Here is an 18962-nt window from a genome sequence, read left to right as displayed (position 1 = left end):
CGATGGTGTGGATTCGCGGCCAGCTGGTCCAATAATGAAAATGTTATGCGCTCATCTACACTTTCGACCCTTGGTCTGCTCGCTCCTCCCTTGTCTTCTAGTTTTCTTCTCTGCTTTTTCGTTAGGTGAGAGTTAGGGGTTGAGGAGTGGGACTGAGGGAAAGGGGAAGTAGGGGGCTGGGGGGGAGGACTGGACGTGGTGGTGGTAGGAAGGGGGGTGTTTTTGGGTTAGGTCGAGGGACTGATGAGATTTGATATGAAGCGAGAGGAAGGTGTTCCCACGATTGGCTTTGCATCTGGGCGGAAGGGGTTCTCTCGTTCTACATTATTGTGACATTAGGGACCTACGGGTCCACGAAAGGCTATGTCACGTCTGGATCATAGATTCGGATATATTAAAAGGGTCACTGGTCAACATATCGCAATGTCTCCAATGTGTGTCTTTTGGCACCGCAAAGTTCGAACTACCTTATTATTAGGTATCCATGATATCTAGGTATACCAGCGGTAACCCAAAAATAATACTCGAATCGGCCAGAACCAGCTGGTGACCCAATCATCCTGGCTTTGATCAACCAAGATCCATATCATGTATGCATAGGATGCCAGAACCTTCCTTTTTTGCGGTCCGAAACGTAGATCAACGTAAATCCGAGTCGACTGAATGTCGTCATCTGTCCGCCCTCCGCGGGGTTTCAGGTGGTGGTCGTGTCGTAGCACTTGTTGGGGCGTATGTTTCCGGCTCCTTACCCTTCCCTGGCGGTTGAGTAGAACTCGGTGGCAGCTCTAGCCGACTCGGCGGTTCTGGCCTCGCCGGCCTACTCCTCCCAGACGAAACGGAAGCCTCTTTCTCATCTCCCCTCCGCCCCGGCGGTTCCTCCCTAGCCGCCTCCACATCCCTTGGCTGCTGCTTCTGCTGCCGCTTCACACCCTTCTTATCCGCCCTCCTCAAACACCCGCCCCTCACCGCCCAATACACCAACACCACCGTCATCAACCCCACCACCGCCCACGTCAACGCAATCCAATTCAGCCCCATCACGGCCGTCACCCCGACCTCCTCCCCCAGCCTGTTGATCCTTACCTCCGCATCCTTCGCCCCCGCGGCCGCCACCAGCGCACCCAGCAACAAAAACAGCACCGCGGCCGACGCGAACGTCAGGTTCGTCCACACGGCCCAGTCGTAGGCGAGCTCGCTGTGGCTGTAGGTCTCGGAGCTGACGGCGAGGGAGGGCAGGCAGGCGAAGAGCGAGAGCCCCGTGAAGCCGGCGCCGATGGAGAGGAGCACGCCGACCGCTTTGAAGAGCGTGTCCAGCCCGTCGAGGGCGGCTGAGAGTTGGTAGGTGAGCCCGGTGGAGGTTAGGGGGGTGGAGGTGCTGTGGGTGCGGGCGGTGCTGTTATGGGGGAAGTGGGTGGTGGTGGTGGTGTCGGGGGTGCCGAGCAGGGCGGGGATGGTGAAGATTTCGTCGGAGCCTGGAGGTTAAACGCCCCCCCGCCGGGGGGGTTGGTTAGTAAGGGGGTGCGTGGTGGTGGGGGTGGGGGTTTGGTGCCAAATGACGAGGTGCGGGTAGCCTACTGGAAAAATAGGGGTAGCATTGTGTTAGTTGGCGGCCGTGGTCGGGTGTGAGCCCGCCTTCGCAAATTGCCAGGGCGTAGAGAGTGTAGAAAGTGTCCCGTGGACCGTTATCTTCTCCATCGTCCATGATTCCGTTGTCCGTATTAGCAGTGACGGTGCCCTGGCCGGCACCTTTCCTTCCAGGATTTGGCGGGGGAGATGGGAGGGTGTCTAGGTTCGTTTTATCACCGAGACTGTTATCCTGCCCAGAAACATTAACCTGTCGCCGCAACACTCGGTTAGCCAAGTTGAACCTGTAGGTGATGTATTCCGGGGGCGGGCCAGGGTGCTCACCGTAATGATATGGTAGCCCTCCAAGACTCCAGGCTTGTTGCCTGCAAAGAGTGCCAACATCACCAGTATGAAGGCCACGAAGGAGCAAAGTAGTGGCACTGCCCGGAAGGCATGCCTAGTATCAAATGACGAAGTCATTGTGGGTCAGAATGGTGAAATGTGGCCATAGGGAAAGTGTTGTTTGAAAGGAAGCGGCCGTAGTTGGGTGCCGAGCAAAGGTGGTATAGTAAGGTAGTCAATAATATAGTAAGGTGGCCCAAAGGGCTTAAAGGAAGAGACCAGCATTATATGCAGATCTTGTATGACTACGTATGATTATCAACAACCCATTAAGAAAACCCGTGATCGCTGTAAAATTCCATCCCGATGGTTGATGGCCTGGTGATACTGTAAGGGGAGGTCATGCTGTCTTGGTACGGACCGTACGGTGGCACCTGGAACTCAGAAACTCTGGAATCAATGACAGGCAGCCTTGAACTTGACGGATTTAGAATGGGTTTCTTTGTTTCAATTTCAGAGGACTGGATGCTGAGGCTGAGGGGCAAAATTGGTTAGTTAACACCGGGGCCATAAATGCTGAACTCGCCAATCTCCGATTAACAATGAAGGTATCCCGAATCCCGGGCTCCCGGGGTTCCGGAGGCTTATCCCGGCATGATGGTAAGAACAAGCGATGGAAAACAAAGGGCACAAAGAAAGGACCGTGAAAGGGTATGATGGCTCATGGCATAATGTGTGCGGCAATGCTATTGTCCTCAGCCATTGTAGGCTTTGTTCGGCTGTTCAACGGGGCGGGATATGGGCCATTATGACAGGCGGTTTTGTTGTGATGAAGTCTTGACTGGCGAAGGTGGACGCCTCTATATCCAAACAGGGCCCAGGCAGTTACTGTCACTGTCCTGTAGATGTGCAGTCTTGATGACAGCAGTTAATCCTTACGATTTAAATATCTTAACTCTACACACCCACGACAGAAATCAAAACCTGGCCACGATGGAGGACTTAACCGACGCACTGATGGGTACAATCAAGAAGAACAACCTGTATCTTAAGAGTGGAGTGGCTGACGAGATGTGGAAGTGTGTCTTGGAGCGACAGCCGGAGCCTGGCGTCGATGGGGAGGCTACATGTACCGTTAAACACTCGGAACCCTACGGGGCCATGTCACCGGATATTGTCAAGCACTTTTCAGGCAACCCCAAGTTTTCCAAATATTTCACCTATGATTACCCGACGAAGCGCATGGCGTTACGGGCTGAGTACTGCCGCGAAACCGCGGGTTTCACCGATGCGATGACCCAGATCATGACCGTGATGAGGAGTCTCCGTCGTCCTGGGCCGTTCGGCAGCCTTCGTGCCTGTGAGGATATCAGAATGGCGAACGGCGTTTCGCAGGAGGAGTACACACTGCCTGTCATCCTCGCCTCTATGCTTGGCGTTGTCACGGAGGAGGTCGGAATGAACGTGTATTCCGAGACAGATGATGGCAAAATTATGATTCGCGTAAATGTACGTCAACCCGCAGATGGAGCGAAGCTTTTCAGATCGCTCTTGGACATAAGCAGTGTCGAGGCGAACCGGGTGAAGGCCGTTGACCAAACCTACCAGCACTTGGCGGAAAAGGGGAATTCACCACTGACGATGGACGACAAAAGCCGGTGCCCATTTTCTCTGTCGAGCCCGATCCCGAGCTCGATGCCGAGATCGGTCCCGAGGCCGATTTCTTCGATGACTTGGCCGAGTCAGGGGTTTGTTGCCCGCACCTCACAACCGTTTCTTTTGGAAACTTTACCCATAACCGCGATTTACGAATTGACCGACCAGTCTTTGGTATCGCCCGGGTATTCCATTTGAAGGGGAACGGGAACATCCCCAACGACAAGGGCGACGGCTTTGAGTGGATGACGCTGGAGGAAGTACGGACTGCGTTGGTAGCAAGGGAATTTACCCCAGCTGCCGAATTGGTTATGCTCGATTTCCTTCATCGTCACGATATGCTCGGCATCTCGATGTCTGACGAACAGAAGAAGGTCATGGAGGACGCTTTGCACCCGTTGAAGGATATGCAGCAAGCGTTTGCAGGTGCCTTCCCGGATGTTTCGATGATTGGGAACGGGTCGAACTCCTAGATGTTTTGATCATCCCAATACACGGATCCTAGTTATATAACATCTCAGCGAGTGGCTGATTATTATCGCCAAATATAATGATATAACAACATACCAACCTTTCACTTGATGTTGTGTGCTTATACAACTCCCACCTCGCCCCCATCCCAGGTGCCGTTTCCAGGCCTGCAAAATTGCGGTGAAGCACGACGCTGCAGTCACAGACCGCCGAATAACGCATATGCGGCTTGCACTAGCGACGTCACCCGATGAGACAGTGAACCGCCAGATTGAACCTGTCGGGACCTCGGGATGCGTCTTCGGATACGTCCTCGACGCCTCTTTAATTGTTGTGACTCGACTATTGCTGCCCGTTTCCCGTAGTCATCTTGTTGATGCGGTGACATGGGCTTTCGATGGTGAGAGAAGGGCCTCTCGAGGAGAAGCAAGTCTGGAGAATCTAGACTTTTGGGTTCCATTGATACAGGGAGACCTGACGGGGGTTGTGTTGGGTATCACTGCGTGGTGCGTGTTTGAGGAGTGCGGGGGAGGGGCAACGAGACCCACTAAAATTTACCCCCCGTTGTCGGAGGTTGGCCACCTGTTGCCCATTGTCCCGCGATTGAGTCACTTCTGCTGAGAAATTTCGTGCAAATCGGTATAAGCCAGGTCGAGTCCCGCCGAATACGTCAAACCACGCCGAGTGCGTCCACTTCCTTCTTTCCAGGACGGACTGTCAGTCGACAATTGGATTAATCCCTCGACAATGACCCAACTACCAGACCCCACGGTCGACCTCGACTGGTCGGGCTACGTCGGCTCAATCCAGGAGCATTTCAAGGCCCAAGCCGAGGCGCACCCCGAACGTCCTTGTGTCATCGAGACCAAGTCGTCTACCACGCCCGAGAGGAGTTTTACCTACCACCAAATTTACGAGGCTGCCAACACCCTGGCCTGGTATCTACACAATGCCGGCGTTACCAATGGGGACGTGGTCATGATCTGGGCCCACCGCTCCGTCGACCTGGTGGTGGCCCTGATGGGCATTCTGGTACAGTCTTCTGTTTCTCTTTGCCCGTATGTGGAATGAGTTCAGTCTTCTAACCTTTCGGATTAATTCTGTAGGCTTCTGGCGCGACAATGACCGTGCTCGATCCCGCCTACCCTCCGGCAAGACAGCAAATCTACCTCGAAGTCTCCCAGCCCCGCGCCTTACTAAGGATTGGCCGAGCCACCGACGAGAACGGGCCCCTGGCGCCCTTGGTTCAGAAGTACATCGATGACGAACTATCACTCAAGACTGACGTTCCTGACCTCCGACTCGGGGACGACGGTGTGCTCTACGGCGGCGAAGTTGACGGCCAGGATATCTTTGCTAGTGTGAGGCAACTCGCGTCCTCTCCTCCCGATGTCATTGTCGGCCCTGACTCAAATCCTACACTCTCCTTCACATCTGGCAGCGAAGGGCGCCCCAAGGGTGTATTGGGCCGTCACTTCAGCTTGGTGAAGTACTTTGGTTGGATGGCTGAGCGCTTCAGCCTCTCCTCCAAGAGCCGATACACCCTCCTGTCCGGAATTGCCCATGATCCCGTGCAGCGTGACATCTTCACGCCCTTGTTCCTCGGGGCGCAGCTCCTAGTACCGTCCAGAGAAGATATTCAGCACGAGAAACTCGCCGAATGGATGCGCGAGCACAAGCCAACCGTCACACACCTCACACCAGCCATGGGCCAGATTCTGGTAGGCGGCGCTTCCGCCGAGTTTCCTAGCCTCGAGCATGTCTTTTTTGTGGGCGATGTGTTGACCACAAGAGACTGTCGTGCCCTCCGTCGCCTGGCCGCCAACGCCAACATTATCAACATGTACGGGACAACCGAGACACAGAGGGCCGTCAGCTACTACGAAATTCCGAGCCGGACAAGGGAGCCTGACTACCTGGACAAACTTAAGGACACCGTCCCCGCCGGCAAGGGGATGCAGAACGTCCAGCTACTCGTCGTCAACCGGGAGAACCGAACCGAAATGTGCAAGGTGGGCGAGGTGGGCGAGATCTTTGTCCGGGCCGCCGGTCTTGCTGAGTGAGTCTTCATCGTCGTTTGGTGGTTACCGATAACTGACCAAGATCATCCCAGAGGTTATCTGGGAGACCAAGCGTTGAACGAACAGAAGTTCCTCATGAATTGGTTCGTCGACAACCAAACGTGGGTCGACGCGGACCTGAAGGCCAGCAAAGACGAGCCCTGGCGGCGCTATTACAAGGGGCCTAGGGACAGAATGTACCGGACAGGAGACCTCGGACGCTATCTCGAGTCAGGAGACGTCGAATGCGTCGGCCGTGCTGACGACCAGGTAAAGATTCGCGGCTTCCGCATCGAGCTGAACGATATCGACAGCAATCTGAGCCAGAATCCTCTCATCCGCGATTGCAAGACTCTCGTGAGGAGAGATCGTAACGAGGAGCCTACCCTCGTGAGCTATATCGTTCCCGAAAACAAGGAATGGCAACGCTGGCTCCGTGACCGCGGCCTGGCCGACGTCGAGGATGCAGGCGTCGAAATGGGCTCTGTTACAGTCTTCCTGAAGAAGTACAGGAGGATGCAGACCGAGGTGCGCGACCATTTGAAAACCCGGCTACCGACATACGCCGTGCCCACCATCTACATCGTCCTCAACAAACTGCCACTAAACCCCAACGGAAAGATTGACAAGCCAAACCTCCCCTTCCCTGATGTTGCTGAGCGCGTCGAGGATGCCTCAGAGGAAGACCTGAAGAGCTGGGAGTCCCTTACCGAAACCGAGCAGACTGTGGCACAGCTGTGGGCGGATGTCATCCGCGGCTTGAACCCAAAGACCATCCAGAGGGAGAACGGGTTTTTCGACCTCGGTGGGCACAGTCTGCTCGCCCAACAGTTTCTCTTGACCGTTCGTAAGAGTTTGGATACCGATGTCCCGATCAACACACTCTACGAACACCCTAGCCTAGCCGGTTTTAGTGCTCAGGTTGACAAAATCCGGACCAACGACACGAGCGCTGTGGGCCCTGAAGCCGGGGAGGCTGCCTACGCCAAATCCCTGGATGAGTTGCTGCATCAGCTACCCGAAAGGTACCAGACCGCCGACAGCGGAGCGCTCGGTTCGGCTGAGCAGCTGACTATCTTCCTCACCGGTGCGACTGGCTTCTTGGGATCCTATCTGGTGCGCGACGTTCTTGAGCGGACGGCGCGGAATGTCAAGCTCATTGCACACGTTCGGGGTGTCAAGGAGCCGTCAGCCGCGCTTGCGCGTCTCCAGAGATCCCTTCAAGGATACGGTCTGTGGAAAGAGGAATGGGTAGGGAGGCTCAGCGCTGTTGTGGGCGACCTATCCAAGCCCCAGCTGGGTATGGACGACGCCACATGGCAAGCACTTGCGGAGGAGGCCGATGTCGTAATACATAACGGCGCCACCGTCCACTGGGTCAAGCGGTACCAGGACATGATGGCAGCAAACGTTCTCTCCACCGTCGACGCTATGCGGCTGTGTAACGAAGGGAAGCCGAAAGCCTTTTCCTTCGTCAGCTCGACCAGTGTTCTAGACACGGACTATTATATCCATTTGTCAGACCAACAAACTAGCACCGGCCAGGGGGCCATTATGGAGGAAGATGACATGAGTGGGAGCCGATCCGGCCTTGGCACGGGCTACGGCCAAACCAAGTGGGTATCCGAGCAGCTAGTCCGAGAGGCCGGCAAGCGCGGCCTTCTTGGGTCGGTCGTAAGGCCCGGCTACATCTTGGGCGACTCTGAAACCGGCGTCTGCAACGTTGATGACTTCCTCATCCGCATGCTCAAGGGCTGCATCCAGTTATCCTCTCGGCCCCACATCATCAACACGGTCAACGCTGTCCCAGTCAACCACGTCGCGCGTGTCGTGGTCGCGTCCGCTCTCAACGCGCTACCGGGCGGTGTCCACGTCGTCCACGTCACGGCCCACCCGCGCCTGCGCATGAGCGAGTACCTCTCTATCCTCGAGTTCTACGGCTACACGACGCCCGAGGTCACGTACGCGGCGTGGAAGGAGGAGCTCGAGAAGTTCGTGTCGGCCGGCGCGTTGGAGAAGGACCAGGAGCAGCACGCACTCATGCCCCTGTACCACTTCTGTATGAACGACCTGCCGGCCAACACGCGCGCCCCTGAGATGGACGACCGGAACGCCGTGGCTATTCTCAAGGCCGATGCGGACCGCTGGACAGGTGTCGATGACAGCACGGGCCACAGCGTCAGCAGGGAGGATGTCGGCAGGTATCTCGCGTATCTGGCCGAGATCAAGTTTGTTGGCCGCCCCAGCGGGAGGGGCAGGGCGCTGCCGGAGTTGAAGCCCGAGGTGTTGGCCGCGCTGGCCCTGGGCGCCACTGGTGGGCGTGGCGGTGCGCCTTAGACGGAGTGGGTTTTGTTAGAGATAGAGAAAAGCGATATGTGTGTATGTTGGGCTAGTTGGAGTGGTAGAGGGTTTATGCTACAATACATCAAAGAGGACATCAAGGGGTGCATCATCACGGATACCACTAACATTTACCCTTGCACTACCGCCCGTTGCTGTTTCCTTCCACAACCACTCACCACACACCCCAACCCGCTCAGAACTTGTCCCAGTTCGCATCAAACTTCTTGAGCGTCTCCTTCGCCACCCTCTCCCCAAGCGCCACACCCTCCACCCCAGCAAAAGTGAAGTGAATCTGTGTAACACCGCAAGTCAGCGAATCCCATCACAAGCCGAACCCAGTCTCAGAAAGGAAGAAAAAAAAAAAAAAAAGAAAAGATAAACTCACCCCGCCAAACACACGACTCGCCGAATTCTCCTCCGCCGCCCCCTTCAAATCCGTATACGTCCTCGTAATCACCCCGCGCGCATCCAGCGTGACGTTGCTGCTGACCGTCACGCCTGTTCCCGCGATCTTATCTTTGCCGCCATTCCACGCGCGGAGTACGGCGGCGGCCGCACCGCCGAAGGTGGAATGGGTTGAGACATAATCAGGGTGGCTGGGCGTGGGTCGGAGTAAAGGGGTCCAGGAGGGGGACGAGATGTCCGCACCGGAGTGGACCCAGGGGGTCGGGTGGTGGATGGCGGTGACGGGGCGCCAGCCGAGGTAGGTGTATCTGTGGAGGGGTTAGTCAACATTAAGGGGGGGGGGAGGGGGGGGCGTTTGGTTATTGGCGGGGTGGAAGGGAGAGGGCAAGAGGGGAAAGGGGTTGAAAGGGCTCAGGGGGGGAGAAGGGGCGACAGACTTGGCGTCCCAGGAAGCGATGCCGGCGTTGGCGAGCGCGTAGTTGAGCTGGGCGTAGAACTTGGCTGAGTCGAGGACCTTGGTTGTGTAGGCGTCGCCGACAAGGGCGCCGGCGAAACGGTTCCAGAGACTAGGGGGTGGTTAGTGATCGGGGGTTCCTTGTCACCGAATGGGATGGACTCTCACTCACGTTATGGAGGACTCCCGCCAGAAGTAGGCCGTGTCGGTGTCATAGGCGGTCCTGACACTGGACTCGAGCTCGCCTTGCGCCTTGACGTAGAGAACCTGCTCCTCGTATTCCTTGGAGTTGGTCTTGGGCGGTGGAGGGGGTCGGAAACGCGTGATGTCGCCCAGGGCGGCGAATGGCTTCACAAATTGAGCCTGCGGGGTGTCTGGGTAGAGGTTGGCGCCGGGGCTCTGCTGATACACGCCCGGTTCTTTGGGGCCGTAGGTGAAGTCGAGGAAGTTGGTGATCTTGTCGTCGGCGCGGGCTTGAGCAACCGCAGCTGCTGCATTCTGGCCGGTTTTGACCGCTTCCTTGCCTTTCTTGGAGTTGGGGTCGAGTCCGATGGCCGGGATGATGGCTCGCAGCGAAGCATCGACGGTACCATAAAGGCGGCTTCCGTGGAAGACCCAGAGTGCAGAGTTGTGGGCTGCGTGAGAGACAGCCAGCTGCTGGAACTCAAGGCTTTCGTGCTTTGACTTCACTGCAGCTTGGTAGATTGCAGCCTGCACGATGGCCTGGTACCATGCTGAAGGCGGCGACTGCAGACCCCCGATGACGGTCCCGTTCACAAAAGTCGCCGACTGGTCCACCCTTGTCAAACGTTAGCAGGAGTCACCACCATGTGGAGTGGGAAACGCCATGGCATGTACCAGTAGTAAACAATGTCCCCGGGATATGCGGCTTTGACGACAGTGGCAGCAGTGGCCAGTGCCAGGAGAGAAAGCTTCATCTTGATACGTTGAGAGCAGGGCCACTCCAACACTGATAAAGTACCGGCTGAGCTCGTTTATCCCTGGCAGTGGTGAAGCACGAGGATGATCGTTGTATTTGTATTGCCATGATGAACCCGTCACTGTCTCGGTAACCGGGTTTCCGGATGCTGGGTAAGCAATGGCGCGAGCTGCAATGGTGATTGTCAATACCAAGAACCCCAGGACGAAAATACTTGTCTATGCCCGGTGTGATGATGCGATGTGACATCCCTTCAGCAAGTCAAAGTTCCTGCCTTTTTAGTCATCTTGGCGCAGTTAAATGGTAGGACATCCCGCGGCAACCAGTTGACGCAACTTCTTGTCCCAGGGGTTCGAGCCATCCGGGAGAGATCCGCACTATGGCGCCATTTTGCGGCGTCTCTTAGTGCGTGCTACAACACTGATTTGGGGAATGTCGATATCCACATGGGTGTTTTATTGGCGATCACGATCTTATGGCGCGGATGCTGAATCTTGTCAATGGTAAGCAGCTTTCTGGTGGAGACCCCCACGTGCCCATCTGTTGCCGAAGAACAGAGTAGCATCCCGTCGAGTATCGGTACAGAACGATGCCAGGATGGGTAAACACTCCGAGTCTCGTATCAAGTGATCGGTCTTGTCTAGACTCATTTGAGCTAGAGAGCGATCCACAGCCTGGAAAAGACAAAGACTGCTCATTGCAATAAAACTATCCTCACTCACACCTGGTTTGTGGAGGGGAAACATCTCTTATCCACCGAGACTCGATACTCAACACGTCACTATCCTGTGGTAAGCTCTCGAGTGACAAGACTAATGTTTGATGGCTAGGTACCTAGGTATGTACTGCATACCTACCTAGGCAAGTAGTCAAAATCTAGGATATGTCTCATTAGAGCTCACCTACCATTCCATAGGCCATCAACCATTGATTTACCTCTCCAGCCTAACTTTTCTTTATCAGAATCATAGATAGTTACCCAGACACGCATTTATTGACTAGGTTGATTTCGTTGCTTCCAAAAGCTCAAAGCTGTAAAACCTTCTTTTTTCATCATAAAAAACCCAACGTAACCCGGATTTTACTGAACCAGCACTAGAATGGAGGGGTATCTGACAAGGAGGCTTCACCGAGTGTCTGTGTTAACAAATCGGTGACAGAGAATCCTTGGCTTGCCATGTTAGCTTGTAGTATTTATACGTCGAGGACTTGCAACATCCCCCTCCAACTTGCTCACGTCGCCAAATCAAACTCCTTCCCGCGTGACATCCCCGTGATCACCGGTCTTTCTTTGCGTCCCCGAATACAACCACCCAACGTTACTAGGGTCTCGATCTATGGAGCGCATGCATCTGCCGGGCCAGACACGCTTCTTCTGAGTCCGCTGCATGCTTTTAGATTACCTCTCCCTTTCCAGGCGTCAAAGCCCCAGCCGCCTTTTGGTATAAGATGCGCCCGTTATGATTTGGAGATTGCGACTTAATTTTACGGGAATGGCACCTCGGGCGTCAGCAACGGGTGGCAGCTTTAGCCGGGCGAACCCGGACCTCAGCTCACTCATCCCGTGCACAACTGTGTCCCGGATCAGCGTTTGCAGGGAGGATGTTCGCCTGGTAACTGTTCTAGAACGCCTGAACCACAATGTGGTTAACGTGATTGACAGAGTATTCATTGTTGACGCCTAGTTATGATACAGATCGACCATTGCCACATCGTCAGAAGCCTGGCCATGGACAGGGCACAGCTTTCAACCCAGTTCAGCCCAGGCCCAATCAACCATAGGGTGGAAAGTGCTCCGTGCTAGAAGACTTCCCCATATGACCTACTAACTTAACCAGCCCCTTCACCCGTACCGTTACACCAGTTCCCCACAAGGATCCCTTCGCTCGGTACTTGAGAATGTGCCGTTACTGCAACTCCAGGTTGAGCTGATAATAAATATGCCGACCTCAACCGATTAACATCCCGGGGAGTGGTTCCCATGGTGTGTGCTTTCATTCCAAAGCCATCACCTCTTATACTACGTCGCTGCAAACATATAAGCGCCGTCCCAGAAACAAGTGGCCCACCATGAAGATCCCAGCCGGCGCAGTGTTGCCGCTGGCTCCTTGGATTGCACCCAAGGCGGCACTAAGAGGTGTCCAGGATGTCACTTCCGAGTCCGCTCGGGCAGTCATCCGTGCTGCCGGCGCTGGTTCCACCTGTGAATGGTTCCCGCAACCGATAGACCACAAGAACCCGGACCTCGGAACCTGGCAGCAGCTGTACTGTGTCAACCCCCAGTGGTGGGCTCCGGGCGCTCCGGTAACCTAACCCCTGATCCATTTCACCCTTCCGGGCGTCTGCTAAAACCCACCGGCAGGTCGTTGTAATGACGCCAGGAGAGATGCCCATTACATCGGCCATTAATTCCGGCTTTGGTTACTCGTATTTGAGCAACACGACCATGTCCGGCACGTACGCTGAGACTCTCGGGGCAGCAGCGGTTGTGGTTGAGCGTTCGTATAGTATCCGCCAGCTGAGATAGTTCACTTATGCTAAGCCCAGCCACAGATCGGTACTTCGGCGGATCCTCTCCGTACGATGGGTTTGACTCCGAAACCCTCCAATACCTCACCATGGAGCAGGCAGCAGAAGACATTGTAAACTTTGCCAAGAACGTTGTCTTCCCATTCGACAAGGAGCAGACCAGTGTGGCCACCAAGACGGTAAGTGGAAACAGCCCGGGTACATAAGAGCATGGCTGACGAAATCGTAGCCCTGGGTATACTGGGGAGCGTCCTACGCAGCAACACTCGGCAGCTGGATTGAGCACTTCCACCCCGGCGTCTTTCACGCTTTCCACCTTAGCAGCGCCACCGTGGAAGCCAACACTGATAACTGGTATTACTATGACACCATCAGAAAGGGAATTGATGCCTACCGCAACGACACGAGCTGCAGTCTCGCTCTCACTGAAGTCGCCGCCTTTGTTGATAGCATCCTCTTAGAGTCCCCCCAAAACCAGACGAAGGTGGACGCACTGAAGCAGTATTTTGGCGCCACGTTCCCCATCGCCGATGACGATTTTGCCTAGTGAGTCGGCTTTTTAGCCCCTTGATTCCATCACCCCAGCATTAACATGTCCTAGCGCGATCGCCACTCCATTCCGATACTGGCAAGAGACAGGCGGCTACCGTGACGTCCTCGAAATGTGCGACTCGGTCGTCGTTCCATCCGACATCGAACAGCACAAAGTCCTCGGTCCCCATCTCCGCCTCGGTGGGCAACTACGCGGCCTACTTCCGGTTCAACTTCCGCGATTCCAGTAAGCCAGATCACTCCCAAGTTCAGAGTTTCCCCATTTAACACACCTATTCTCCCCCCCCCCCCTCTCCACAGCATGCACCTACTTCGACACCTGGGGCCAAGACGACCCGCTCTGGTGCCTCAACACGCATGACCTGCTCAACCCATTCTTCGAGGCGCGCACGCTGGGCAACCCCTGGCGGACGTGGTATTGGTTCCTGTGCAACGAGCCGCTGGCGTCGTGGGCGACGGGCGCGCCCCCGGGTTCCCCTTCCATTGTCTCCCGCAAGATCGATTCCGCCTACTGGCAGCGCCAGTGCGAGATGCATTTCCCGCCCGTCGATGGGCTCAAGTATGGTAGCTCGAATGGCAAGACGCCGGATAGTTTGAACTTGGCGACGGGCGGGTGGGGCAGGAATTCGACGAGGGTGATTTGGACTAGCGGGTGAGTACTTCTTTCTTTCTATTGGGTCTGCTCTGTCGTAGGCGGTTGTGGTTTGCTGATCTTTGTTACCTTGAAAGTGAATTTGACCCCTGGAGAGCGACGGGCATGTCAAGCGAGGTTCGCCCCGGCGGCCCGCTCGAGTCGTCTGACAATGTGGCCGTCTTTGTCATAAAGAACGCCGAGCACTCTGACGATGCTTTCACGCCGAGGGCGCTAGCCAATCTGGGTATAAAGGTTAACCCGGACGTGGTCAGGGTCCAGGAGCAGTCGATCGAGCTCATCAAGAAATGGGTAAGCCAGTACTTGGTGAGCAATGGGGGGGCGTAGGTGACGAGCTTGGAGTTTCAAGCGGATAGGGGGCTTCAAAATTAAGTTGGATTGCCGAAGGTGAGTGGAGTGTATAGCTTGACAGGACGCTCATAATTTACGATGCTTATTTGACTATTGTATCACGATTACTGCCTCCCGTCATGCACCGTTGTTCGTGCTGCGTAGACTCGATGAGGTACACAACAGTGACCGATCCTTGTTAGGTCACTAACCTCGCATAATATTTTTCGGTACCATTCGTCGTTGGAGGGATACTGATAACCCATTGTACGGAAAATGTAGCCTGGGCCTAGAATAGAACACTTATTTTCCTCATTGAAGTGGCTAATTCAGGGGTAAAACTCAGGGGCTAGGGTTAGGGTTGATACCAGAAGCACTCTGAGGGAAAGATGTGGGCGATACACAAGCTGTGCCGGTAAGAAGTAATGGGAAGTTAATGGGGAACAAGTTATTACACCCAGCTTTGTTAATTGTTGGCCTGTAAGCTGGGGAGTGGCATGGGTATTAAGGATGAAGCGTGGCCAGAATCATCCCTAAAGTGGTTTCGACAACCATAACAAATCTGCAGCCTACGACTAGGCCATGGCAGGTAAATTACGGTTGTTGTCTCGCACACTAACAACCAGTAACAGGCGCAAAGCGGAGATTGTCAAGGCTCAAAAAGGATTAAACAAGCCTCCAACACCTCCCATGAAGATCCCTACAGCCCTCCACAAATAACCAATGCAGAATTACATGACATCGGCATAAAACGAACGTAGCCGGCTCAGCAAAGAAGCGAATAAGAAGAAGGATGCAGGAAGACGAAGCAGAATATACCTAAAACAATGCTGTTACCAAACCAACCAACCTCCCAACCTTCCCCTCCCCAACTCCTTCACCAAACCCCACCACCTCCCATCCATCCACGGACGGCCATCTCACTCATTCAGTCCGTCCGCGAGCGTTTTGCACCACTTACACTCGCTGCGCTCCCCATGACATCCGTCTGCACCTCCACCTCCGGCACCTCAACGCGAGGCGTCGGCGGTGTGGGACAGGCCTCCTCACCAGTAACAACACGCGCGGCCGAAGGCCCCCGCCCAAGCAGCTCAGCACCAGCATCCTAAGCCATCTGAGCGGCGGGCTTGACGCCACGGCGACCGAGCAGGGTCGCGCCATCCAGGTTCAGCTCAAAGGCGCCCTTCTGGCGGTTGCGCTCCCGTACCTGCTGGCGCGCCGCCGCAGCGACGGTGGCCGAGTGTTGCCCGTAGCCGCGCTGCTCGGTGGGGGCGACGGCGGCGGGTGGTGGGTGGGCCTTGCGCTCGCGGTCGCGGCCGCGCGACTGTTGTTCCTGGTCGCGGATCTGCGTGTCCCGCATGCTTTGCTCCAGCTGCTGGGTCGAGCCCGCAGCACCCCCCTCGGCCATCTCTTCGTCCTCGTCCTCGTCCTCGTCGAGCCCGCCGAGGCGCGACACGCCACCAGCCTTGGCGCCGACCTGCTTCCGGCGCTTGCCCTCCTCTTCCTGGCGATGGACGGCGTAACCGACGTCGAAGACCTCGCGTAGGTTGACGGCGGCGGGGGAGCGGAAGTCGTAACGCTTGTCACCGTCGACGAGCTTAGTCATGTCGAAGGCCCGCGCGGGCTTCTCTCCAGCGGCGAAGGCCGCTTTCCTTTCGTCACGCGGCGTGGGGCCCGACTCGCGGATCCAGGGATGGGCGAGGAACTCCTTGATCGTATAGCGCTTGTCCGGGTCGACGCAGAGCAGGTGCGAGATCAGGTCCTGCGCTGACTTGCTGATATCGTCCCACCAGGGAGAGAGGAATGTGTACTGCCCCTTGGCGACCTTCTCGGTAAGCACTTCGATGCTCTCATCGTAAAATGGCGGGAAGCCGCATAGTAGAGTGTACAGCACGCAGCCCATGGCCCACATGTCTACTGACTTGGAGTAGCGTTCATCCTTGACGATCTCGGGTGCTGTGTACCCAACGGTGCCGCATGGTGTCATGGTCTGGTTATCCCAGACGATCTTGGAGAGACCAAAATCTGCGATTTTGATCTGCCCGATACCACCTCCGCCAACCCCCTTTATGAATTCGCCCTCGTCGACCTTGTCTTCGTCCCCGGGCTGTTTGGGCTTGGGGTTCTTTGCAGGAGTAAAGGGGATGGGGCTGAAGAGAATATTTTCCGGCTTGATGTCCCTGTCGAGGTTGTCAGTACACGAGAGAGCAACACGGCCAGAGAGGGCAATCCTACCGGTGCACGATGCCCCTCTCCTCATGTAGGTACTCCAAGGCGTTCGCCACTTGTGTGATGACATGCCGTGATAGATCCTCGCTGAAGTAGGTCAGGCGCACGATCTGATGGAACAATTCGCCGCCTGGGGCGAGCTCAAGGATGATGTAGTAATATTGGCGAGACTCGGCAAAGTCGATGAGGCTGATGATGTTAGGGTGGTCGGTCTGGCGCATGATTTGTACCTCTTTCAGGATGTTTGCCCTCTGCAACCGTGGTTAGCGGCCATCTCATAACACAACAGACCAATTGCAGCATCTCCGGCGCTTGACTCGGGAGGTGAAAAGCAGGGCACCGACAGCCTTGAAGTTGCCTCGACGTCACCGTTGGTGGATTGCTGCCCGCACACATATAGGACAAAGAAAAGGAGGAACCTCGCACCTCTGCGGCCCTTGGAGCCTTTGGCTTAAAGTCGGGATGAAGATGTCTGTTACCCTAGAGTAGGCCCTAGTGTCGGTAAAGGGCGCCTGGGCAAAAGAAAACGGAAAGGAAAATGCAGACATAGGAAAACAGAGAGGCGAGACAACAAGATGGGTCCCTCAAAGCCACATACCTGCATGCTGTTCATCTCGAATTTGCGGACAACCTTGATAGCAACTTCTCCGGCGTCCCCCTCACGATCCCGAGCGCGGTAGACGTTGCTGAAGGCGCCGTCACCCATTTTCTCGAGGAGTTCCCATCGCTCGAGGCCCGGGTACTGCGGGAACATGCTCTTGCTTGCATTCTCCTCAGCTACCAGCTTCGCAATATTCTCGTCCGGAATGCGCTTCTGTTGTTTGGTTTTAATGTCTATGGCCTGGGGCTGGGCGGGGTCGTGGTGGGCGGTCGTGTATTTCGCAGCAGTGGATGTGCCGATTTCGGGGTCTGTGTTTCGCGCCGCTGTGGTGCTCTTCGAGGCCGGTTGTTGTTTTGACGGCGAGCTATCGTTTTTCGAGCGCGGGGGTTCGTCAACCACACGGGCTTGCTTGCCTGGCACCATGATCATGACATCAGTCCTCGTTCATCCGAAAGGTGTCCCGTATCTAGGCTGCAACAAAAGGGCCGACCCGCGCGCACGCACACCCGGCCGCTCTTGCCTTCCGGAACTGGTGGGGAAAAACTTACCATGGCGGATGAAGTTCTTCAGTTGCTGTATTGTCGACATGGTGGGCGTGTGCGACCTTGGTCTCCCACTTTTTCCCTTTTTTTTTTTTTTAATTGTGCGCCTGTGTTTTTTTAAGACAGCGGTGGAGGGGCACTGAGCTGGGTACAGCAGAGTCGGACGGGATGACACCGTTTAAAACTGGGGATCGGCACAGCAGCGAAGCGGCGTCAAATATCGTCGAAAAAAAAAGAAGAAAACCAGAACAGTAGAACCCCAGAAGATCTCGAATGTGAACAGGCTGCGCGCTAGACAGTTGGGGGACGGAAGAGGCGAAGCGATAACAACGGGTTGTTTGCGACTGCACGAAATGGACGACGACAGGATGTCGTTGGTGAATGAAAGAGGTGGTGCGAGAACTGAGCTGAATATGGCAAGAGGCCGGCGTAGTGGGGATTACAGCGGATGAGGGAGGCTTTAACAGGATGCGGGAAAGAGCAGGGTTTTGATGCAAAAGCCGGTAAGGTTGGAGGCCGGGACCAAACTGGAAATAAAGGCGGGCTTGTGGCGGCGGGTAAGGGTTGAGGTCAATGACTGCAAACCAAGGCACTGATGTGCAGAGGATGTAACCGATCAGTGGTGGGCGGGGGGTGGCTTAAGAGATTTCCTAAGGTAATGTGTTGTGTTTCGATTTTTCTCAGGCACCCGTTGTCATCATCGTTTTCATCATCGGGCGAATCTGGCTGGGCCCCAGGGGACGATGAATGGCGAATGGGTCACCTGGTGAGCAGCCGGCGACCTGTCCGAGACAACTCGGGCGACAAACCACACTACTGTACCTACTTTGATGACTTGGGGCCGGAAAATACCTAGACTAGCGACTGATGGATGTAAAGCGTTTGCTCCAACGATGAGACGATGCAAACTTTGCAGCGGGACGGAGCGGGTGGGAGACCTCCCTTCTAGCCCTTTTCTCGTTCAGCCTTCCAACACGACGCACCATGGCAACCAAGAAGGAAAGCTTTCAAGGTTATGCAGCTTGGCGGAGGCGGGCAGATGCCCTGGGAGCCTGGCTTTCACAGCTGGGCATTTCCAGATCTGCCAGATTGGTGCAAGGGGCTCTCGCAATGACGTAGGGCGCAGCGTCATGGCTCCTGGAGCGGAGATTAGCGCGGGCCTGGCATCAGCTGCGTCACCCTTCCCCCAATGGGGAGCAGGCTGCCCTGCATTGTGGGTTCACAGGGGAGTCTCCCATCCGCACCTGCTGAGAAAGTTTTGTTGCTTTCCAGGCTTTGCCCAAGCCTCAC

The 18962-nt window shown here is 55.6% G+C and overlaps 6 protein-coding genes across 6 annotated transcripts; 3 read left to right on the top strand and 3 right to left on the bottom strand.

Annotated features, from left to right (window-relative positions):
• Positions 1-669: 669 nt before the first annotated feature.
• On the bottom strand, positions 670-2046 carry CHGG_01292 (uncharacterized protein; the record flags this gene model as incomplete). Its single annotated transcript, XM_001220512.1, has 3 exons — positions 670-1472; positions 1576-1816; positions 1909-2046. The coding sequence occupies 3 exons, from the start codon at positions 2044-2046 to the stop codon at positions 670-672; spliced, it is 1182 nt and encodes a 393-aa protein (XP_001220513.1).
• An 855-nt stretch (positions 2047-2901) lies between these two features.
• On the top strand, positions 2902-4037 carry CHGG_01291 (uncharacterized protein; the record flags this gene model as incomplete). The annotated part of the gene is made up of 2 exons (XM_001220511.1): positions 2902-3417; positions 3564-4037. The coding sequence occupies 2 exons, from the start codon at positions 2902-2904 to the stop codon at positions 4035-4037; spliced, it is 990 nt and encodes a 329-aa protein (XP_001220512.1).
• Positions 4038-4782: 745 nt separating this feature from the next.
• CHGG_01290 (uncharacterized protein) lies at positions 4783-8432 on the top strand (the record flags this gene model as incomplete). The annotated part of the gene is made up of 3 exons (XM_001220510.1): positions 4783-5067; positions 5142-6094; positions 6149-8432. 3 exons carry the CDS (start codon positions 4783-4785, stop codon positions 8430-8432), a joined length of 3522 nt encoding a protein of 1173 aa, XP_001220511.1.
• Positions 8433-8631: 199 nt separating this feature from the next.
• Positions 8632-10235, bottom strand: CHGG_01289 (uncharacterized protein; the record flags this gene model as incomplete). Its single annotated transcript, XM_001220509.1, has 5 exons — positions 8632-8730; positions 8824-9151; positions 9281-9409; positions 9470-10096; positions 10156-10235. 5 exons carry the CDS (start codon positions 10233-10235, stop codon positions 8632-8634), a joined length of 1263 nt encoding a protein of 420 aa, XP_001220510.1.
• Positions 10236-12307: 2072 nt separating this feature from the next.
• On the top strand, positions 12308-14297 carry CHGG_01288 (uncharacterized protein; the record flags this gene model as incomplete). Its single annotated transcript, XM_001220508.1, has 7 exons — positions 12308-12541; positions 12600-12735; positions 12791-12945; positions 12996-13312; positions 13468-13544; positions 13619-13970; positions 14048-14297. 7 exons carry the CDS (start codon positions 12308-12310, stop codon positions 14295-14297), a joined length of 1521 nt encoding a protein of 506 aa, XP_001220509.1.
• Positions 14298-15405: 1108 nt separating this feature from the next.
• On the bottom strand, positions 15406-17718 carry CHGG_01287 (uncharacterized protein; the record flags this gene model as incomplete). The annotated part of the gene is made up of 4 exons (XM_001220507.1): positions 15406-16480; positions 16536-16780; positions 17128-17543; positions 17679-17718. The coding sequence occupies 4 exons, from the start codon at positions 17716-17718 to the stop codon at positions 15406-15408; spliced, it is 1776 nt and encodes a 591-aa protein (XP_001220508.1).
• Positions 17719-18962: the final 1244 nt, after the last annotated feature.

The sequence above is a fragment of the Chaetomium globosum genome, genomic scaffold (genome assembly GCF_000143365.1).
Source record: "Chaetomium globosum CBS 148.51 scaffold_1 genomic scaffold, whole genome shotgun sequence".
NCBI lineage: Eukaryota > Fungi > Ascomycota > Sordariomycetes > Sordariales > Chaetomiaceae > Chaetomium > Chaetomium globosum.
This window is presented reverse-complemented; position numbering and strand designations above follow the sequence as displayed.